This window comes from Kryptolebias marmoratus, linkage group LG3, assembly GCF_001649575.2.
Source record: "Kryptolebias marmoratus isolate JLee-2015 linkage group LG3, ASM164957v2, whole genome shotgun sequence".
Taxonomy (NCBI): Eukaryota; Metazoa; Chordata; class Actinopteri; order Cyprinodontiformes; family Rivulidae; genus Kryptolebias; species Kryptolebias marmoratus.
Window position 1 is genome coordinate 2647131 of NC_051432.1, and position 24556 is coordinate 2671686.

The window sequence follows — 24556 nt, forward strand, 5'->3', positions numbered from 1 at the left end:
CAACAAAGGCAGATTTGACGCAATCTGCTGACTTTCTTAAATAAAAACCTTTTACTAATTGGCATTTCATAATGAACTGAATGGGACTGAATTTAACAGTTTTTACACAATTATAGTTTAAGTTTTACCTTTTTTTTTAAAATTTAATCACAGAATATTCAACTCAGTTTATTGATATCATATACTAAATTTTGAAGAGTCTAAACTTTCCAGAGTTTTTGCAAACTTCTTACTCCCACAAACTTTATGCTTTTTATGCAAATTATAATTCAAAACATATCCCTCAGGATGGAGAGTACGCACGTTCAAACTCTCATTGATTTCCATTGTCTCTGAGCTCAGAATTTTCTCTTCAAAACTTGAAGTGAAGAGTCTTTCTTACTTGTCATATCTTTTACAGGAAACACTGGACAAATAAAAATTGACATGTGATGACCAGTAACTTCTGTTACTTAAGTCCATAATTTTTACTTACTAGGTATAGTTGGACTCACCTCCACACACAGCTTGGGCTCTGGAACCCAACTCCTGCAGAGAGGCTGGGCTATTTCCTACTCTATAGTTGCCCAGGAAAAGAGTCGTATTGGGTGTGTGGGAATACTCACAAGCTCCCAGCTGAGCACCTTGGTGTTGGAGCTCTTCTTTGTGAAGGAGAGGGTCACCTCATTCGTTGGGATACCAGCGGTGCTGGAGGCCATCAAGTTGTAAAAGAATGCCTGTAGGGCTTGGCTGTCCTGGAGGACTCCTGAAGCAGCTGACACGTACAGGGTGGCAAGGACTGTGGCTTCTGTGGTAGCAGAAACAAAAACTTGGGTGTAGGAGGAATTCAAAGAGGCCATGGAGAAAGACTTTTATTTGGCCTCAAAGAGGTTCTGGCAAACCATTTGGTGACTTGGAAAAGGAAAGCACGCCTCATCCCAGGCTGTGCTTGGTTTGGATGGGGAACTGCTGACCCAAACTGAGGATAGTGTTGGATGATGGAAGGAGCACTTCAAGAATCTCCTTAGTCTAGACACCATGTCCATCTTTGTAGAAGCATAATCTGAAGACTCAGAGCAAAACAACTTCATTACCATTACCATGGCAGAGGTTGTCAAAGTACTTAATAGCTCCACAGCTGCAGGGTGTCAGGGGCAGACATGATTTGTCCGGAGATGCTGAAGGCTCTGGACATTGTGGGAATGTCATACTGACATGTCCCTTCAGTATTGAATGGAAGACGAGACAATGCCTGTGGAATGGCAGATAGGGGTGGTGGTTTCCATTTTTAAAAGGGGGGACTGGAGATTGTGTTCCAACTATCTAGCTAAATGGACATGAAGTCCACTCATGAAACATATTTTAATCCTTGCTATATACACATTAAAAAGTACTAGCTGTACCAGTGATTAAATCAAGAACGATTATTAACAGTAAAAGTAACAGAACTTACTCACTAAAGTTGTGAGTAGAAGCCATCTTGAAATCCTAACTGGGTGTAATTGAAGTTGCTCCCACTTTCTGAGTGGGATATCCCACTTGAGAGGGCGTTCCAGGTGAAATTTTTGACTAGGTACTTCCATTTCCCAGTACTACTGGAATGCACCATCAGATCCAGGAGAAGCAGTGTGGCCTTTGTCTTGGTCAGGCAGTGAACCAGGAGACCAAGAGACCACTTTTTTACTCTTGCAGAGTTGCTAAGGGGGTGATGGAAGTTCAACTCTCCAGTTTATGTGTGTTTTGTGAATCCGAAGAAGTCTTTCAACTGTGTTTCTTAATGCATTATGTGGGGGGTGCTGAAAGGGTATGGAGTGCCAGGATTGCTTTTAAGGGCTAATCAGTCCCTGGACAACCAAAGCAAGAGCTGTGTCTGCATCTTTGGCACAAATTTGAGCTTGTTCCCAGTATCTCTTGAAGTCCGCCAGAGCTGTCCCTTGTCTCAGATACTGTTTGTGGTGTTCATGGACAGGATCTCAAGCTGCAGTCGTGGAGAGGAGTGTGTCTGGTTTGGGAACCTCAGGGTCTCGTCTCTGCTTTTTGCAGATGATGTGTTTCTGTTGGCGTCTTCGAACTTTGACATTCAGCACACACTGGGGCAGTTCACAGGCTGAGTGTAAAGTCAGCTCCTCTAAGTTTAAGGCCATGGTTCCCAACTGGAAAAAGGTGGAACACGCCCTCTTTGTTGAGGATGAGTCTTTGCCTCGAGTGGAGAAGTGATGACCTTAATGACCCAGTGGCAGCAGCTTTTTACTTTTCTTTTTATTGTGGTTTTCTTAACACTTCTTATGCAATTCATACATCAAAATGTCGGCATTATGTCAGCTTACACTGTTACAAAAGTAAGTCTCAATTTTTTACTGGGGTTTATAGAAGAAAGGTAATGTATGGTGAGATTTGTGTCCTTTACAATTTCTTTAGAAAATATCTACTTAACATCATTGTTCACTGTAAACACCATTAAATTTCCAGGTCTGATTAGACAGAACTGTAAGAGCTGAATCTCTTTTAGTGTTTATAGCTGTTTTGTGGGGCTTTTTTTTTTCTCCATTTCTTTATTTCTTTATTTCCCCATTAGCCATTACCGTGACAATGGCTAATCTTCCTGCGGTCCACATTATAAATTAAAAAGAAAACATTTATTGCAAAGACAGATACACACACTCAATATAACATTAGTAATGTAACATAATATGATAATTGATTCATAAATGTACGATTAAAACACTTTATATAATGAAATAATTAAGCTGGGCTCTTTTAAAAGCTCTAGCAGTTCTTACATTTAAAACAGATGAAGAAGAGAGTTACATGTTTTCATTCCACTAAAAATAAGTCTTTTGTCCAGCATTCCTGCTGCATGGTGGAAGAGTAAAACAACCTTTAAAGCATGCTTTGTATTAAAACTGTATAAAGTTTGACTAAATTAAGGTTGATTATGTAAAACATTTGGTATCTTAGATAAAACAATATTTCTAGAAAAGCATAATAAGGCAATTTCAGCCTTAATTTGAACCAAAGGCATACTGATAATATTTTGTGTATATGGAACAATTCAGTGCCCTATTTTGGACTAATTGTAGTTTGATTAAATGTTTTTCTGAGCCACTGGACCACACCATTGGGCAATATTGCAAGTGACACAAGACAACTGTGGCTTACTGTCACTACATTTAACAGAAGGGGAATTCACAGTCACACTAATTAGAATGTCATGTAAATGATGGGCAAAGCAGGAGGAAGTAGCGATTCCCTGACACAGGAGGATGCAGACAGAAAATGGACTTGAACTGTGTCAATATCAAATCATTTATTGGAAGCTTATGCAGAACAACATTGCTAAATGAAAAGTTTAATTCTTTCAGTTCTTGTCTGAACATGAAAGGCATTTTTGCAGTGATTTCTCACAGGCTACTGCATCAGTTCTGTTTTTATGACCAAAACCATCTATGTTGGAGGCATAACAATACGGAACCTCAAATTAAACTAGCATTTTTTATTAATAATAATAATAATATTAATAATAATAATGTGTGTGTTTATTTTGAAACCCTATGTGTTTTCAGAAAACAATAAGCAAGAGCCTATTAAACAAAGAGACTAAATGTGTAAAAAAAACAAAGCCCTGAAACAAATGACTTCCTTTTTTAGGGGCCCAACATCCCTCCAGAAATCCGCATGCAGTCTTTGAAGCACGCGCGCGCGCACACACGCACACACACACACACACACACACAGCAGCCTCCGTCATTGTGTTCACGCGCCGCTCTGACAGACGCTTCCTGTTTGCCTGGCTCAGCCCACAGGCTCACACACCGTCTGCTCTCCGGGGTTCGGCCGAGGCTCATTCCGCTCCTGGTGGACTCCACGGCTCGGTTCTCACCCGGGACGGGGTGCTGAATGGGTGCATGAATGAATGAACGAGTGAGGGAGTGAGTGGCACGAGGCACTCGGACCTTTTGGATTCTTTCAACGCAAGCAGGAACAATGGAGCTCAGACAGTGAACCGGTGAAGGTAAGGTGATGATGATGATGATGATGATGATGGTGAATGCACCTGCCGTGCTCCGTGTCAGGTTGTTCGGCCCACTTCTCGTTCGGACTCAGAAACACGTTTGTTTCTTTATTTTTAAGGAAGTAGACCATTTTCTTACTTATTCTCTCGCGGGGCCGTCTTTTATTTTGTTGTTAAAGTTCGAAAACTTCTGCTTTTCTTCGCCTCTTGTTTGACTGACGCCTTTTAGAACCAACGAGGAAGAAGTGGAGGTGCAGGAGGAGCACGTGCGCGCCCACCAGCCAGGGGTTATTATTTATATAGTTGTCATTATTATTATTATTATTAGTCTTCACCTGCAGATGAGAACAAAATGGATCTGTGTCACAAAGGTGATCCAGATTAGCTCTGGGTCAGTATCTTAACTTTGTGTCACATTTCTCTTTTTTAGGCTGATATAATTATAGATAATTGTCCTCAAGGCAATTTTGATTACTAGTTAAAGGGTCAAGAATGTCGGCGCATCATATAAACATGCTGGTTATGATACTTTTTACTAATCGATGAGTTTTTCTCCGTTATTTGCAGTTAAGTTAAAAAAGGGACATTAAATGCACAGTTCAAGTTGGCTTCTAAAGAAAGGTTACGAACAGTCAATATCTAACCTGTTGTAGATAGCTTAGATGTGACAGCTTTATTGTTTTTCCCCTGGAGGGCAAGAATTAGCTTTTTAGTAAACAGCGCTGTTAATGTTAAGCATGGTTAGTTTAGAATTTTCTCTTGTGTGGAATTTAATATTTTAAATTTACATTTTCAAAGTTTAATATTTGTATTTAGCACTGATTTGTATGTTTATTTATTTAAGATTTGGCTTCATGCTGACAATATCGGTTGTGTTCTGCGTTGCCATGTTATCTTTTTTACGAGCCTCTGACCAGACTGAGGAGGTAAAGGCTAGTCTGAGGGGGGGGGGGCAAGATCAAAGAGGGTTACGCCTGTCTCGAACAGCCCTCCGATGTTTCTTAGCGGTTCACGTGAATGCTAATAACAGACCTTGGCCGCATCATTGTCGTCACGTTGAGCGGTTGTTGTGGCAGAAACATTATGGTATTCCTACAGGAAGTGCCCCTGGCTGCACAGGAAGTGCTGCATCTCACTTGTGTTTGCAAGTAGCCGCAGAGTTTTATGTAAATAACCATGTAATGCAAAGCCGACATCAGCGTGATGGCGATTACATGAACTGCTAGGAATTAACTGAGTTGTTTTAGCACAGCAGACCATCACACCTGCATGGATCAGCCGTTAGGATCTTATGATTCTGGTCAAAATTAAACCGTTTCTCCAAACAGAGGTCATTCAAAAAGCTAACTACAACAGCTGATTTGCTCATAACCTTCTCCAAACCGCACTTCAAAAGATCCCATCTGTTGTTTTTCAGTTAGTCTTATTTATGACTCTGTTTACATCCGTTCAGGTATAATTTCCAATCCGTGCAGTCCAGTTTTATTCGGTTATTTTCCTCTTTTTTTTCTTCACCTAAAGTTTGCACAATACCGAAGTCCCATGCTGTCATGTTTTTCTTGCCGAGGGCAGTCCCGTAGTGTCTGCTTTTGCACGCAGGGGGAATTTCCACGTGCGCCAACAGCCACAGAACATGTTGCCATTTGGACCTCCTACAAAAAGAAGAAGCTATCTGAAATAAAATGATGCACGTTGACGCCCAACTACGTTTTTGAATTTTTTTTTCCAGGCTTCCAAACCTAAATGAGGGGGGTTTATAGGTGCAGCTTAAGAAGCAGGGATTCAAGTGGTGAACAAATGACTCCAGGTTAAATACAAATAAAAAAAAAAGCTGTCCCAGAGTTTGCTTTTGAAAGAAGTCGCACGTCCACGTAACCCTACTCCGCCGCCTGACGAACCTTCTTATGAGGGCTTTTGTTTAATTAGCCAAAATGGTTGCAGTGTTTTCCGTCAGTGGGACACCTGACGTGACGTAGCCGTAAATCGGTTCCCTTCCCGCCCAGGTAATTATCATAAAGGGGTAGTTGGTGTGTCGAGAAGTGACACCATGTCCGCCAGTCGGTAATAGATGTGCCGAACAAGCTGTGAATACAGGTAAGATTTCACTACCTGTCTGTCACAGTTCATACATTAATCTCAGTTCATACATTAACATGATTTAGCTTGAACAATTTTCTCCCAGTAATTAAACCGAGAAGCTTGTAAACATCCCCCCTGCTTGCTGCTCTGCCTGAGTGATGACAAGAAGGCAGGAAGGGATTTCTTAGAAGTTTTTGAATTACACAATCCGTTTGAGTACAGTCGTCTCCTCCTGTTGAGAAATATATATAAAAATTAAAAAAACGGTTGGAGGCGACTTTGAAAAATCAAAGATAAAAAGCAAAAAAAAAAAAACCCATCATAAATCCTGTTTGCGTGTAGAAAGTTTGTTGTTCACCGCAGATATCAGATATGAGGAGAGGGGTTGTGTTGTAGCAGAGGTGATGGCAGGATCCCAATGCAGCATCTTGTTATTCACAGAATAAAAAAAAACACAAAACTTCCTGTTTGTTTCTGCAACTTGTGGTATCTGTGAAATCGTCACCTCTACGATGTATACTCTGTGGTTAAAGCTTCAGTGTGTGAACTTGTGCATTTTCACACTGTACACCTGTCGATACCAAAAAAAAAGGGGAAAAGTCACAGAGATATCGCCGCTTGTTGACTGATGAAACATAAATGTTTAGTGTAAACGAGCGTATAAGCGGATTAAACAAAAAGGTCCCGTTTGTGCTGCGAAGCCCCGTCTGGCTTCCTCCTGTCTACAGTGAAGTGCCTAACAGCAGCTTAATATGACCCCGCGCTGCATTTGCATTCAAGTTTTCCCGTGTTTATCTGTGTTTATTGAGGAAGTGAAGCCAGAAGGTCATACAGGGTGGCTTTTCTGTTCTCTAGGAGACAAACACTCCGCGTTACGGGTGCCGTGCCTCGCTGTGGGAGTTGATCCCGTGAGCGCACGAGTGTCGTTCTTATTCTCTATTTGCAGTTCAGTCCTTGTAGCGTTCAGTTTACACAAGCAAGAGTGAGGATAAGCAAAAACACAAACAACCTTCTGTCTTGATAGTCTCGTTAAAACCTGTCTACTGGGTCATCAGGTTTTTGCTAACAGGCAAACTTGGTTGACTCCACCAGTTCTTGCCAGTTTTAGGCAAAGATCCTGCACAACGTGATGCACTCGGAGTATATGTTGGCGTTCATTCTTAGTTACTACAACACCAAATTTGAGCTCAGTCTCTGCAAAGCCGGCTGAGTTGAAGCCATTCTTGTGTGTTCTAAGGTCAATTAGCTGTGGCGACCATTTTTGAATGGCTTATCAGTTGTCAGTGTATGTCCAGTGATTAAACGGAGCTACCTACAACAGGCAAGAATTTTAACACTTCATAATATCGTAACAGAACGCCACTTCTTAATATATGAACGATTTCTTTATGAAGAAAAAGAGGAAAAAAGGTTGTTTAAAACTCACCCAGCTAACGTCATGTAACGACCGAGAACTGTGCTGCTGGCTGATTTTTGGCCAACTGGTGTCTCCTGAATGATCTGGGCGACAATATGTTTCAAACAGCAGCTTTACAGGGATTCACAAGCTCCATACTCCAGCTGAGTTCATGAAGGTTCCCACCGGTAGCAGTTGTTTAAATGAAAAAGGAAGCATTTAATTACAGCAGAGCTTCAGAGCTGAACTGAGGTTATTTCCTAAACCTGCAGGAGGCCAGTGGAGAGAAAGAGTGGTGGCAGAGAAAGGCTGGATGTGATACTTGGGTTTTATATATATATATTTACACACACACACACACACACACACAAGACAGCGACCCTTACTGTACAGAGATCTCCCACTCCTTGGTCTGTGGGAGCATATCTGAGAGAGCGATCACACCGCAACAATAGAGACGCACCTGCTTCCCCAGCGAGGCGGGGAAGCTGTCTTCCTGTTAGGAAGCAGTCGTTAATGGGATCACTGGGAGAGGTGGGAAGCAGCCAGCGGCGTGATGCAAGCAGCGGGGGTGGGGGGGTGGGGGGGGGACAGTATGAGAAAGACAGAAACACAGGAGGAAAGTGCAAAGCTCTCTGGGAAATGTCCGCACTTGTGTTATTCTTCGGTAAAGTGCAAGAGAACGTGACGTGGTGGCCAAACCAAGGTGAAGGCAACGGAGGCCGATGGCGAGGTAGAAAAAACTGTGGCGGCGTGTGGAGTTCATGTCTCCTACGTCAGGGTTAACGCGTTTGTGCACGGCTGGACTTACCGTGAAACCTGCAGCCGGTCGGTCAGATGTTGATAGAGAAGAAAGAGATGGAAAACACTGGAGGGGAACAAACCTCAGTGAGTCAAAGGTTGATGTAGATTAGATTGGTTTTTTTATGATTTGGTCTCTCCTGGCGTACACTTACAAGAACAATACAATCATTTAATTTAGTGGCGTAGTCTGTAAGCCTTGATGCTTTTTGAATGGATTTTTTTTTTTATCACATAGGCACTCAACCATTGAGCCAAGAAAGACAAATACTGTCATTTTCAAATGCAATTCAATTACATCAAAAAGACGAAAAAAAAATAGAGACCTTGCGTTCCTTGAAGGAATGCGTATCGCCCGCCGCCAATAATCTTATGCACAGTTTCAAGCCCAGTATGTGTTGTGAAGGAGTCTCAGCTACGACCACGTCAAATTTTAGCTCAACGTCTGTAAAAGTGACTGAGTTAGAGCCATTTTTGTGTTTGTTAATGTTGGTTGGCTGTAGCTGCCATCTTGAATTGGATTGACTCCAAAAGTTAATCAGCTGTGCATCTAAAGCCAGTGATTACTTCCCGAAACCTTTTGTTAAAACCCATCCAGTGGTTCATGAGATATTTTGCTAACAGACAAACAGGGTTGACTCTAATGGTGGAGTTTTAAGGAAAGACGTTGCGCAAGGAGTGGCACTTGGGAGTGTGTGCTGTAAATGACTCTCAGCTACATCCACACCCATTTTCATTACAACATCTGTAAAATTGACTGAGTTATATCCGATTTTGTGCTTTGTAGGATCAGTTATCTGTGGCGGCCATCGTGAATTGAGTTGGGTCCAGAAGTTAACCAGCTGAAGAGCTTCTTATAATGATTATTTCTTAAAAGTTTCATTAAAATCTGCCCAGTGATTTGTGGCATAATTTGCTAACAGACAGACCAACATGGCGGCAGGCGATAAGGATGGTCGTTGTGGAACATTCAAAAAAACTATTAGCATCAAATTCATCTTTACCTTTTCCTTTTGAGTGTTTTGTCTCTTTTCTTACAACTGAACCTGTAAAACAAAACAAGTAAATGATAGCTAAAATCTTTTTTTGTGTGTGTGTGTTCGTCATTGCCTAATTATAAACATCACAATCCTGACAGTTACTGGCACAGTTTCACAACACTCCGGACTGCGAATCGTTTACTAATTGTGCCACAGCACACAGCTGCTTGGCATTAGTATGTGACCTCTGCGGGAGGTAACGTGAAAAAAGAAAAAAAAAAAAGTGGAAGTGATCTTGTTGACTCGTAGAGACGCACGGCGTACATCCTCTTATGAAACGGCGCAGACTCATGCATTTGCAACACCATTTGCAAGTCAGTGTAAACAACCTTGCGATGACACACCGAGGAGCAGAGTTTTGACATCAACATGTTCGCCGCTGCACATGACAGAACCGGGCCAATCAGAACTGCGACTGTCTAATGACGCCGAGCAAAAGGAACGTAGAAGTGCTTGACTTGGCGAATTTCGCTGAAGGACTGAAACCTGATCAGACAGAACTACCACTCCGGTTTGGATGGGTCTAACGCTTTATAGTTCAAAGACCTCACCTCCGTTTATTACTTTACCGCGTCCTCGTTGACCCCCCCCCACCCCCACCCCACCCCCCCAAAAAACCCACACCCCCCCCAAAAANTCCTGGATGCTGGAGCTCGACGCAACTGTAACTTATTAGTTCCTTCCACCCTCACCGGGCTCTTGTCCAGCCTTGACAATGACCGGAGCCCCTCAGCAGAAGTATCCACTGAGAGCAGACCATTAGGTTTTGATGGTGCTGCTGAATGTATCAGTCCTCTGGGCGATGAGTAAACCTTTGGACAGACTAGATGCCCCTATCAGGTGGACTGATGCATTCAGCGGCCTTTCAACACCATCGGCATAAACAGTCCATTTTCAGCACAAGTACATTTGCAAAGTAACCTGGTTGTTTTTCAGTTGATAAAACAAACTAACAAACGGTGTCGTACTAAAGTGTAGAGGTTTAATATTAGCTAATGTAGCGTTTTTCGTTCACACAGTCGTGTTGTTTTTGAGAAAGAGTTGTTTCATAAGCCTGAAAAACGAGCCGTTAGCTGAGCCTGGACAAAGACTTTCACCCTTTTCTCCATCCTCCGTTCTCTATGACTGGTATTATGACTGATAAGGTACTAACTACTGATAACTGTTTGATAGAACGCCACTCCAAAAATTACAAGACTATCCTTTTAATGCCAAAGTTTTAGGCAAATATGTGCAAGAAGTACCATTCGGACAATGACTTGGGAATGAGCTACTACCATGCCATATTTTAGCTTTATACCAGTAAAATCCATCCAGTGGTTCATGTGATATAGACAAAGAAATGTGCACACAGGTACAGGATAAACCTGTATCGCTGCTTCACCTTGGCAACAGGCGATAACCACTACATCGGAAGGCATGGAAAATATTGCAGGTCTGTGTTTTGCTTTGCAGTTGTGACGTCTTACAATATTGTTTTATGTTTTGCATTATGTAAAAACGGGCTTCTTCCAGCGAAATGCTTCAAAAGAGATAAAAGGGTACTGAACGGTGATAATCCAGTGTGGACTGCTAGGCTAAAGAACAATGATGAGCTTCATTAAAAAAAACAACAACAAAAAAAACCCACTTTACCTTTCAAATTTACTCTGTCCCAGCTGGACAGTACTAGGTACACAAATACATGCTGAACTGAAATAAGCACCTAGAGGTTACAACTTCTTGTTGGATTTCCTACATGTTTAGCATTTCATATTTCCCTAAACAAACCCATAAAACATCGCTGTCAGATCATTTCTGACCCTTTACTGTCACAGTAAAGCTTTTTGACTATGTAAACAAACACACCTAGTACACATTTTCCTGCATATCTAAGCTGTGTTTTGTTTCTGTATTTTGTGATTATGGTTTTCTTTCCTTTTTTTTAACTTTTTTGTCCTGTTATGGCGTATCAGGCATACCATATAGAGAAGACGGCTGCCTACGTGTCCCAGAACAGATTTGCTCTACAAAAAGGAGATCTCAAAATGAGAATCCTAGTTGCACGATTTACGCTTTTCAAGTAAGGATGTCTCGGGCCAATCTGATCCGGGTTTTCGACTGATTGTATGGGAGTAGCCGACCACACTCACATCCTGATCTCTGCTGGCAACCTTCTGTCAAACACATGATGGCTATGATTTTATGAACTTTAATGTACTTATGGTATGTAACCTGCAAGTATCAATTTATCCTGTCATGTGATACTTAATCCTAAATGGATCAGGAAGGCATAGAGGTTCCTCAAAAAAATCTTTATCAGGACATCCCTAGTTTTAAGAAACAGTTTATTCTCTTTTTAACAGAAGACGTTGATTTGAATGATCAATCACAAAATTTTAGTTTAAATTTCAGTGAAAAAAAAAAAGTTCTAGCATTTCCTGAAGGACTACAAATTGCTCGTCGCCTTTCAAGCCAGAATCTTACATTAAGATCATCTTATGATGACAAAACAAGAGTTATAGCCGTTTTGGTCAAATCTTATAAATAACATGACTCCCAGCTGCAACCATGTCACATTTTAGCTCCATATCTGTAAAACTGACTGAATTATAGCCATTTCTTTGTGTTTTCTAAGGTCAGCTGCTGCGGCGGCCGTCTTGAAAACATCCACTGATTATTTCCTGAACATTTCATTAAAATTTGTCCCGAGGCTCAAGAGATATTTTGCTGACACACGTCAAAGTTGACTCCAAATAGGGAATGGCAAAATTTTATGTAATGATCTTAAGAAATCCAGAAGTGCTCAGATTATGTGTTGGGGATCGCTCTCAGCTACTACAACACCAGCTGTCTGTCCAGCTGACTGACGTAAAGGCATTTGTGTTTTAAAGTCAGTTGGCTGTGGCAGCCATCTTGAATTGGGTCAACTTCAAAGGTTATTCAAATGTAGATGTAGATCAAATGATTACTTTCTGAAAATCCTATTAAAATCTATCCGGTGACTCATAACATCTTTTGTTAGCAGTCGGACACACACACACCCAAACACAGATGATGTTTCATATGTTTTAAGGTCCACATTTTGTTCAGTGATTTTGTGGGCAAAACTAGATAATGTCATATTTTTAAAAATATGCAGGCTGGGAGAACTGAGCCTGATAGATTTCTTCTGGTCTCTCCAGCTTTTTATCTGATTCTTTTAGGATATTTAGTGTTTTCTTAAAAGTCAAACTTTAGCTCTCCACATGTGTGTGAGGGTTCTGATTATCAGCGGAGTGGGTGTATAAAGAGCAGGTGAGTAATTCAGCACCGCTTTCATTTGCCAGCCATGCTTTATGTCCGGGTTTCACGTAAACTGGGGATTTTGTCGCGCTGTCAGGGGAAATTATGAGAACACGTAATGCCAGAGTTGTTTTTGAACCCTCGTCTCTATTTCTGTCTCCGTATGAGGCCGTAACAGTTTGACAACTGATAAAAATATCAGAACTTTTTTTTTGTTTGCTTGTTGGATGTGCAAAGAAACAGTGTGAGCAAAGATTCCCTCATCAGCTGTAACATGTTCATTCTTTATGTTTCCTTCTTTTTCACTTGGGCATTTATATTTCAGTACATACAGTGGAAGTTTACTTGTTTATTTGTATGTGTATATATATATATATATATATATATATATATAAAGGTGTTAAAACATGATTAGTTTGGAGTTAACTATCTGTGTCAGGAAATCAAAGAGTAACTTCTTTTTTTTTCTAAAATGACAAATCTTTAAAAACTCTTTCCTCTTTTCTTCTGTTTTAGGGAAGCTTTTGTTCTGTTTGTCACACAGCTACAACTGCATTACTGTGGAAAAACTTACGGCTCGAGAGAAGTGTTAAAAATACAGCAAGCTGCGTCACAGCGCATCATCAGCAATCATATGCAACACAAATGTTTAGGAAATGTTGAGAAGAATTCCAGTCTTTGCGGAGCCCAAAAGTTAAATGATCAAGTAATCTACCCCACGTCAAGTTTTATAATCAACAAATTTAAACTGTACTCGTAATTATGTACAAAAATAAACAAAAACAAAGGCTTCTACATTAACTTAAAACTCTATGCTGATTTTTCATTCATTGTCATAATTCAATCACATATTTGTACTTTATATGTGATTTTTGGAGATTTCACCACAGAATGTTCAAGTTTTTGAGCTAAACTTTCCCAGTCTTTTGCAAATGAACGCTTCCTATTCTCACAAACTTTACAGTTCTTGTACAATTCATACATCCAGACGTAGACATTTCTGTCTTATTTCACTGAATGTGTCTCTCTCTGCTATAGGACTTATGGTTTTCTCTTAAATCTCAGAGTGTGGCGTACAAACACCTAATTGCTAATTGACTTTTATTATACTTGGGATTTGACTATTCTCTTAAAGACACTGACAGACAAAAAAAAAACAACTTAAAGTAATAAAATTAATTTAGCCAACGTTTATCACCTATTGATGGTTAATGTGTCCTTAAACTAAAAATTTGTAAGTGATATTTGTGGCTGAAAGCCAACTATCTTGTGCATTTGTTTACCTACGAAAACCAACAAAGTGACTGAAAATAGGTCAAATGGTAATTTTAACGGTCTAGCACAGATTTTTCAGAAGCCACGTTTGTTTGAATCCTAAACCGGTCTTTTTGGTGCTCCACCTCTCTGTTCGATCCCACATATTTATTCTTGACAGTCGTTTTACTCATTCAGCGGCAGAGTCATTCTTATATTTCCTTTTTTCCAATATTTATATTGAAATATTTCTAACAGTATTTTCTGAAATTCTACGTTTGTCAGAATCCACCATATTTGTTTACAACGTAGGTCAATGACGTGACTGAGCTTCCACATGGTTTTCTTGGAATGCTTTAGCTGAATGCTTTGTTTACATTGAGTGTGGACCCTCATTTCAGAACTGCATTCAGTGTACTGTATCTGGAAAACTACTAGAGTGAACTCTTTCCAGGTGCACCATTTCATTTATTTCAGGATAACCTTTTCATGTTTGAGTTCATATTTTGCGATGACTTCCTTGGGACACTTGAAGCGAGGGGTCTTTAATTTGCCATATCTCCGACATAAAACCCTGCAGACACAGATGATCAGCTGCCTCTGCCTCTTTATAGTTCAGGACGTCTTTCAGAGCGACTTATAGGTTTGTTTTTGCACAGTGACAGATTACGGCCTAATTTTGAATCTGTGTTTCTGTCTGCTCATTTTATTAGGAGTGCTGTCAGCCTTTTTACAGAAAAGAACAGGCTGTTAACATGTTTTTCTCATTTGAGCCCATGTGGAAAAACACCAGGACCACATGAACTTGTTGGAAAATGTTCTGAAATCAGATGGGAAAAGTGCATTATGTGATTCACGTTAATTTAACACATTTGACATGATTTCCATATGTGAAGTTCAAATCTTTTTTTTTTCTGTAATGAAGGAATCTACAGACACAGGTGTGTGTGGTTACTATCAATCAAGTCAATCCAAAACTTTATTTATATAACGCCCTTCCAACAATCATGTCGGTCAAAGGGCTTTAGATGAATTGACAACAAAAATAAATAATGTAGAATAAAAATGAAAAGCAATTCATGATGATTTGGTAACAAAAAGAATGCAAAATCATAGGATAAAAAACCCCCTCAAAAACCAAAAGGACAGAAAACAGTCAAGGGTCCTCAACAATCAGTATAAAATAATCTGAACAAGCTTAGCTCGTAAGCTTTCTCAAAAAGAAAAGTTATATATTAAAGAGGAACTTGTGTCTGCAGCTCGAACAGATGCTAGGAGCTGATTCCATAATGAAGGAGCCTGGTAGCTAAAGGTCCTGCCTCCAATTCTAATCAAGAAAATATAAAAAAACAACAAGTAACCCTGCATTCTGAGACTTGAACGCTCTGCTTGGGATAATATGGGACTGGGAGCTCTTCAGGATATGATGAGGCCTGGTTATTGAGAGCTGTGTAGGTGGGAAGAAGAATTTTAAATACAACTCTGAATTTTTTTTTTTCCAAACCACGTTTGGCACAAACAGATGGGAAGCTACCAAAAGTCAAGCCTGAACACAAACTGAAGCATGAACCAATTTTTCTGCATCAACCTGAGATAAAACCATGCTAACCACGACCAGCATTGCCATTTCTTTCAGTCTCGGCTCTTTATACATCATAAAAGTTGGCATTTTGGCAGCTTAGATCCTTACAAAAGCAAGTCCCAAATTAGGTCAGTAAGGCTGTGTGAGCTGATGCTATGGCCCACTGGGCAAAGTTTCTTCCGAAATATTCTTGTATATATTTGCTACATGAAAGGTAAAACAATCTGTTTGGCTTCACCTACTACAGGTGACCATCAGGTTTGATCCTTTCACGTTTTCAGAAAGTTACAGATGCATGTCGCAGGCAACGTCTTACTCAAACTGAATCTTCTGCTCTTTACCACAGTACACATAGTTGTGCATGCTTCACTGACACCATTATGCTTCTGTCTCATCTAATTAATGATATTTAGTTCCCCATAAACCCACCGGTGCAGCGTGCGGGGGATTTTGTAGATCGCGAAATGCCGTGTCTGCCAGTGAAGAAGTGACCATTTACGAACACACGGACTTCTGTTTTCACTGTGTCACTTTCCTCTTCTCGCATGACCCCCCCCATTCGGTCGCCGTTTGGGGATTGGTCTCTCGAGGGTTGCAGCTCTTCAGGCCGCGCCGTTTAACGCTCTTCGCTGTAAAGGTTGTTTACGCTTTCAGCGATGGGCGAGCATCAGAAATCACTGTCTTCTGTTCATAACAGAACTGAAACAAGTTGCCACACCTGGGTTTTCCTCAGTTGATGCATAAAAACAGGCAAATGCACTGATAAACTGAAAGTAAGAAAGAAAAAAAAGGTGAAGTTCAACTCATCCTGATGAGTAAGTTTAGTAAGCTGTTTTGATCAGATTTAGTCTTCGAGTGTCTCTAGAGTTTAGCGTCGCTTCACATTTTTATTTTTATTTGAGGGCGTCTTCTCTCCAAAGACCCGGGTCTGTCAACTGTTAGTGCATGATGGTATTACCCTGAAAAATGTGTGTTTAAAAAGTTCAAAATAAGTTTGCTTAAATCCAGTGTGAGAAATTAAGTGATGGACTTTCCTGAAACTGTCTGATTTGAGCTGGACTCGACAACGACAACACAATTAAACCTGTGTGCGTGTCTCTTCTCGCTCAGAAACCTCCCTTTATGGGTTTTCCTATCATCCGACCCTCTAAGCTCATTTTCATACTGTCAGGGCGATCAGCTTTTATGCAAATCCAAAGTAATAACACGACCCGGTATCCATGAAAAGAAACGAGCTGTTGACATGACGGCGTAATGATGATGATGATGATGATGACAAAATTCCACAGAAGATGTGAGTGGGTTTGGTGTTGGGCATTTTGGTGAGTAATTACCATCCCTCTTTCCTGCTCCTCTTCAGATCCTGAGCGGCGATCATGCAGCACACGTCCTGCACCGAGGACCGGATCCAGCACGCTCTGGACAGGTGTCTGGACGGGCTGAGACAAAGCCCCACGGCGGCGCACCACTGGAACGGTAAGGCATCCGATTGCACTTTGTGTCTGCAGTTTAGGAATCCTTTGCAATATTGATATCACTCTCACTAATTCTCTAAACGTATTCTATATTTTGCAGCCCTAGTTTGTGGTTGACATTCTGTGTTAAGAACTGCATGGTGTTTTTAAAAGGGCCTGTGGTTGCTGTGCTCGTTTAAGCTGCTCAGAAAGTGAAAAGCAGCTCGCTCTCTTGGTGATCGTACACCCCAGGACACATTTATATTTCGTATTTGTTTACCATGGGGACCCTGACAGTTTGCAGTTGTTTGTTCACAGTACCTCAACAGCAGCAGCAGCTTGGTGCGTGACAGACCTTCAGCCCGAATAGTGAGCGCAGAGGTGTCAGAGCGCGTTGTTGGTGACACCGTTGCTTTTAGATCAGCCACCGAGCGTACTATAGGGTGTTGAAGGAAGTTGTGTGAATATGACAGCTGGTGAGGAAGTGGTGGCACCGACCGCAGCGCGTAGAGAGGCATCAGGAGGCAGGAGGCACGGTGGTGCAAAGCGTACAAAAACAGGGTGGAAGATCGCATCAGCGTCTGCGTCAGCGTGCACACGTCAACCAGCGCCGCATGGATAGATAGAGAAGCCTTGAAGTGTGCGCTGGGGTTTTTTTTTTTTATTTCGTACCCTGATAGTCTGACAAAGGGATTTACATGCAAGATGAAACTTGACTGTTTTTCTGGTTTCGTGTTTTCTTCATTGCCGTTCGAGGATGTGACCGCACATTATCTAGGGTCCTTCTGAAAGTGACAGTTCAGGTATTTTGAAGTGGGGGTTTGAGTAAAAGCTTATGAACAACTAGCATCCTACCTTTTGTAGGCTGGATTGATGAGCTAACGGCTAGTCTGAGGTCTAAAACTGTATAGCGGTTCCTGCAAACACTATTTTATAAACCTTTCCATCACTTTCAGTGAATTATTTACATCAACTATTTGTGTTTATTTGCAAAAGCAAATAGTAGCAGCAGCTAGCTGTAGCACTTCCTGCAGGATGAAGCGTGTAATGCATAATTGACAGTGATGTAAAAGTCTGAAAAGTAGCTTAGATGTGAACCGCTGTGAAATATTTCAAATAAAGATGTTTTACAAAGGCTTCACTCCGACTAGCCATCAGCTCATCGATTCAATAACAATGAAACTCTGTTTATTTAAACTGAGGTTGTTCAAAGAGCTAGCCACAACAGGTAGGATACTAATCGTTCATAACCTTTCCACAGAACCACTCGATCTAAACTAAACTATCACTGTAAAAGGCCTGGCATAGTAAAACTTACATTTCAAACATTTAAAAGTAAAAGCCTAATTTTCAGAACATCGTTTTGTAATTCACTTTCAGAGCTTCCTGGTGAGTCGGTGTTATCATGACGCAAACAGCTCTCTTTGTTTCAGAGATGGTAGATGACCCTCAGGGGTACTGAGAGGTGTTAGTAAAATCCAGCAGCAGCTAATGTGTTTCCTAAAGATCATTTTTGTTTCACATCAACAACTGCCGACGAGTTGCCTCACAGAGATGTACTCTAAGAAAGCTATTGACAACAAGGGAGGAGTTGGGTGTTTTTTTACAGCTCGGTTGTTTTTGTGTGACAGACCTCAGCTCAGCGTGGTTTAACAAAAAAAAAAAAAAATGGTGTTAATTTTTTCTTTTTGTTGTTTACGTCAAGTTTCTCTTTTACACTAGTAGACAAAGCCAGAGTTCAGTTTATTAACGTGTTGAGTAAATTTTGTAAAATGCTTCAAAGAATAGCTGTAATCCAACAGTTCCGACAATCTGTTTAGTTATTGCTGTAGCTGAGTTTCTTTGTTTTGAAATTTTAGGCTCCTAAAGTCTTGTAAACCTCAACTCCCATATATATATATATATATATTTTTTTTTTACACCAGGAAATGCTTCCTGTCATACTCACGTATTCGGAAACGTTCGAGTTGTCAAACAAGCGGTGATAAACCACACCCATGGAGCACGTTGTCGCAGACAGACTTTAGCACACTTTAGTGTAATACTTAATAACCTAATACAACAAAATATTATACTGTTTGATGAACGAACTGATTTCAGGTAAGTGTAAGCGTTAATGTCTCAACCCATTTAATTCAGGTTGGGTTTTCTTGCTACATTATATTTGTTCAAATGATTCTCTGATTTATGGTAATCCTCAAGGTTCTGTCCTGAGCCCTAAGATATTTACAACAGGTGCGTTCAAACAGCAGGGGACCACTTTACAGACCTTTTTTGAGGTAGTTCACCATTTTTTATCCCCCGCCTCTAATAAAAGCTGATGATCATGCAATCGCCTGTGTGTGCATGTGTCATTTGTCTGATTGTTAGCAAAATATCTCATGAACCGCTGGGCAGATTTAAACCAAATGCTCAAATAAGAATTATTGAATGCATATCATCTACTAATTAACTTTTGGAGTCAACCTAGTTTAGGATGACAAACTGCAGCTAATCAACTTTAGGAGCCACAAAAGTGGCTATAACTCAATCAATTTAACAACAATTTCATGTGGTAGTCACTGAGAGTCATTTACAACACATACTCTGAGCACTAAACTGTTAAAACATTGGCATGCAAAGCAAGAAATGCTTTCCCCACTGGTAGTCTTTATAACACACATGAGCAAAATACGACCCGAGGGCCAGAAGCAACTCTTGGCACGAGCCAGTCCAGCATTTAATGTTCTCAAACATAAATACACCTGGGAATAAATGAATAAAAGTCAGCGTTTCATTAAAAAGTCTCAACAGGGTTTAAAACAAGTTCTATCCAGCCTTGTACCAGTTTTACAGAGTGGTGTTTATGTTCTCCACCAAAGTAGGTTTAAACCTTTCTTTGCATAAATATGTTTAATGCAGAAAGGCTATTGTTGGTCTACCAAAGTATGTTCCTAAAAGACCACTTTTACAAAGAAATCAGTTTGCAAATTTGCAGCCGATACATTCATACCGTCAGAGAAGTGAAACCGAGCCTTTTTCTGAATGTGTGTATTTGCAGATGAAATGATGTTCTGTATGATACATGTAGGTAGCACACTGAGCCCAGGTTTTATATCAGTGTGTGACTATTTAAGCCCTTTTCTAAGTTAAAATGACGCTGGGAAATAAAAAGAAATTGTGCTTAAAATCCTGTTTCAGGGCATGAGCTTTCTTAGCTCTGTAGGGATTCCAGAGAGTCATAAATGGATGTGATCGGTCCATGCATAAGTGTATGCTGATTGGCTAAGCAAGCTGAACTCTCTTCCAGCTCTTGTGTTATTAAAACTGCATTCCCATGGCTAAAGTAGAAGCTACTAAACATTCTTTGTTTAAGAATTTGGGTGACCTTCTAGGAGACTTTTTGGATGCACTGTGCAAATGTCTGTGTAGAAAAGTGGCGCACGTATTTCTGTAAAGGCACGCGTGTTTTTGTTTCAGTCCTGATGTGCTCAGCGGGTCAGTCGATGAACCGCTGGAGCTTGGAGGAGCTTGTGAAGAGAGACCCCGAAAACTTCCTCATCCTTTTGCAACAGATCATCACAAAGACAAAAGAGGTGACGGCGCAAAGAGCATTCCCACATCTCTGCACGTTGTTGATTCCGTATTAATGAGAGCGTCTTGTCCCCTCTGTGCGTTCAGGTTCAGGAGCAGTGTCAGTATGAGCTGGTGGTTCCCCTCGCCATCATGTTCACCTCCACTCTGCTGCAGGTACAGTTTGCCCACATCCTCGACACGCTGAACTTCTTGTTCCCTCTTGAACCCGCTCAGTGTCCGACACCACAAGTTTGAGCATGCTCAGTTCCTCTGTTCAAACCACAATAACATCAGTTTGAGGTGTTCACTGTGACATTTGCAGCAGTACTTAAAGTACAACATTTAGTGGCCTTACAAGAACCAGTATCTTCACAACCCCCCCTGTTTTTCATTCAGGCTCTCTCACTTTCAGGCAGTGATACAATTCCTGAGCCGATATGCAAAAGTTATGTCATCAGAAAACCTCTGAGTGATAGATTCATTTGTGGTTAAAAAGTCAGCAAATAGTGGCCAACAATGTTGTTTTTTTTATTTTTATTTTTTTTCAATTCTAGAAAAACTTTGTCATGGTTAACGTGTGTGTAAACATCAGAGTTTGTCTGAAATACATAAGAAATGTATTTTTGGTTGGTACTCATAAAGCATGTAATAAAAAATAAAAAAAACCTCACCACAATAAAGGCATAGCATCATGATTAAACTTGACGATGTTATTAATTAAGTCAGGAACAGATGACGGATACTCCATGCCTCGTTAACCCGCTAATGCTACTTAATGGCGTTAATGAGTGGAACTGGTCACATTCCTGATCTGTCACCACACTTCATCCAGTCTTGGAGCAGCTTGTCCTACATCGTTTTGAAATACTTTATTTAGAAGGGTCAAAAGGAGCAGCACTTGTATGTATCACAGTGCATTGTGATGAAAACAAGTGCCCCATACCAACTGAAGGCCCAAACAGCAAAACCACATTTTATCAGTCAGTGTACCACAGACACAGTCAGAGAAAAGGGAAAGCTTCATTCGGGCCGGGGATTTTACATGTTAGGTCATAATAACAAAAAATAAAAAAACAATTTGGGTTTTTACCAAGTTCTTAAAATAGTTGAATCTAATTTCAAGTTGACAAAACCTCACAACGGATTCCACCATGTCGTTATTTATTAAACAGAAATAAAGCTGCATGTAGAAAACAGTCCTATTTCTATCCCATCGTTCTACAGAGAGAGAGTTTATTTATAAGTGGGAAAACATTTAACACAGTTGCGAATTGATCAAATCTAGTTTTGTTCTGATACATAAAGCAATAGAATTGGGAGAGGATAGATCGTTTTTCCTGTGACTATACTGTTCTCTAAATAAAATGCACATCTCAATACAAAAATAATAACCTCAAATTGTTTTCAAATGAAATGATTTTAAACTGGTTTGTGGCTTGACTGCAGACGCCGTACTGTCCACCGGGCACAGATCTGCTGGAGAAAGCCTTGGGGGTGTTTTACTGCTTCCTGACATGGCCCGAGCCCTACTGCAGCGTGTGCAGGGAGCTCCTCTCCACACTACACCTAGAGATCAAGGCCCCTGGTAAATATCTATATATATTCTTTTTTATTATTGTTCCCTTTCCTTCTGTCTTCGTTTAACATCCCCCCTTTTTCTTTACCCGCTTCTGCTTTCTGGGTTGGTGGGGAGCTGGTGCCTATCTCCAGCTGTCACTTTGGGAGAGGCGGGGGACACCCTGGACAGGTCGCAAGTCCATTACAGGGACACATAGAGACAAACGAGACAAACAACCATTCAACAGTTCTAGTTTTCCAGCAGTGTACTTCCAGTTTTTGTTACAGCACTCCCTCTAGTGGCAGGTGGAAAAAAAGCACTTAGGGTGACGCTTTAGTTGGAGCACTCCAGTAATGGACGAATGTGAAGGCTGCAGGTGTTACGGGCACTTCTTCATTCCACAGCAGCATTGTGTGAAAGTGGATGTAATTGTAACACTAAAAGAACAAAAATCAGGAACTGTCGGTAAAGTGTAATGGAGAAATTTACTAGAATCACCAAACGAAGGAAGTGCCATCACAGAATGAATGAGTACAGTTGAATAACCTGAACGAACGTCTGAGCAAGCAGTCTCTGCAGTGCCTGATATTTTTTCTTTTTTCTTTTTTTTTCACTAAATTTGATTTACTCTTCTGAGCTGCTTTTTCTTCTCAGGACTTATAAAATGTTTCAAATGTAACCGTAACTGCTTGTCTCGCAGGAATCTCCTATCAGAGGCTGGTTAGAGAAGAGCAGAGCCTAAACACAGCCAACGAGAGCTCAAAAACAATGTAAGCCTGAGTAATTTCACTTCATCTTCACATTTGCTGACGACCGCAAAACTGTACAGTATTCTGATGTTAGGGTCTCTCCAAATTATGGTATTTGATAAATAAAATGAGGAATGACAAGTTTCTGACAGTCAAATAGTTCAGTTCTTTTAAATTGGGGTTCTGTGTAAATGTTATGACCAATTAATATCTTACCTGCTGTACATAGCTCTTTGAACAACTTCAGTTTGGAGAAAGAGTTTGACAGCTAGTCTTAGCGGGGCCAGGACTAAAGTGCATTGGTGTCGTCTTAAAGGAACTCCAGTCTCATAATTTTCACACCAGTTCATCAAATCCTATTTTCGTCTGCAGTCAGTGTCACATTGATTATCATGGTGAAACTATTAAGATTTTATTTTTCTGCCAGAAATGCCCCAGGTTGCTCAGAGGATGTCCTAAAGCTCTAAAATCTGCTGTCACTTGTTGTGCTTGCAAATAATCTCAAATTAAAGAAAAAGGGTGTAATAAGAAATCTACAGCAATGCAAAGGCTTATAAAATAGCAATTTGTTGAATGACTTTGAATTATTTGAGATTAGAGTTGTTTTAAAATGGCAGCAATTTACTTTGGTCTTCCCACTCGGATTAGCTGTCAGCTCGTCATTATGGTCAAAATTTAACTCTTTTTCTAATCTGAACTGACGAACTGAACTCTGAAGCTGTTTTTTGTGTCATTTCAGGTCATGTTTCGATATGAAATAAGTCGTGCTGTATGTTTTCTGTATACTAGTCAGAGTGTATATAAAACAAATTCTCCCTGCAGTGTGGCTGTCAGATAAAAACACAACAGTACATTTTCATTTCGTGTTAACATAAGGGTTATTTTTGCACCTTCTGCTTCCTTACTAAAGCTAGCATATTAAGCATTCAGGCCAATGTGGTTTGCAGTAAATTTATCTGATCTGAGGTCATCGTCTGATTTTAAAGTAAAAGGAGAACAGCTGTTCATGCCTTCTTCTTTTTTTTTTTAACACTCAGAGCCGTGCAACAACCTTAAAACATTCTGTGTGCGCTGTTTTCTACGTGACAACGTGCACTCATTCAGACTGACTCATTCCCTCTGACCCCACTTGTCTGCTGCCCACAGGACCGTGTTGCTGATGAACCCGGGTGAAGTTCCCGCCGACTTCCTTACTGTGGCCGAGCAGCTCAGCCACATTCAGCACTCGCAGAAAGAAACGTACATCAGACTGATTAAACACGCCTTCCAGTCCACGCTGGGCACCAAGTACCCTCTTCACAACATCCACAAGGCCCTGCAGGTACGATCGGAACGCCTGGAACTCTCCGCTCAACACTCACTGGGGAACAGAAGAAAATAAAACGCCAAAGTGAACCCTGTGATGCTGTTTGTTAAGTATGACTTTCTTACTTTTGCAGCCAAAAACTGTGGATGAATTGGAGAAGGTTTTCTGTGCGGTGAGTGACATTTTGGAGACGGCTGCTTTAATGAGCGACCCGCTAAATGCGCGCAGTCATGTCATCCAGGAACTGGAGAGTCTGAGGAAGACTCTGAAAATCTCTTCATCCAGTGGGAGGAAGTCTGACGGTGAGAGGGCTGCTGTTAAAAGTTTCCAAAGACATTTTGAAGGGCGCTAATGCAGACACTGCCTGAAATTCCAACATACAGGTGCTGGTCATAAAATTAGAATATCATGAAAAAGTAGATTGATTTCAGTAATTCCATTTAAAAAGTGAAACTTGTATATTATATTCATACATTACATACAAACTCATATATTTCAAATGTTTATTTCGTTTAATTTTGATGATT

General features: G+C 40.6%; 1 protein-coding gene across 1 annotated transcript in view; it reads left to right on the forward strand.

Annotated features, from left to right (window-relative positions):
- Positions 1-3755: 3755 nt before the first annotated feature.
- Positions 3756-24556, forward strand: part of pik3r5 (phosphoinositide-3-kinase, regulatory subunit 5) — a 33377-nt gene continuing 12576 nt past the window's right edge. The window contains exons 1-8 of the mRNA XM_017427703.3: positions 3756-3991; positions 16768-16883; positions 20321-20436; positions 20522-20590; positions 21863-22001; positions 22675-22744; positions 23870-24044; positions 24163-24331. Coding sequence (XP_017283192.1) covers positions 16784-16883; positions 20321-20436; positions 20522-20590; positions 21863-22001; positions 22675-22744; positions 23870-24044; positions 24163-24331 — 838 coding nt within the window. The 5' untranslated portion in view covers positions 3756-3991; positions 16768-16783. The remainder of the gene's footprint in view (positions 3992-16767; positions 16884-20320; positions 20437-20521; positions 20591-21862; positions 22002-22674; positions 22745-23869; positions 24045-24162; positions 24332-24556) is intronic.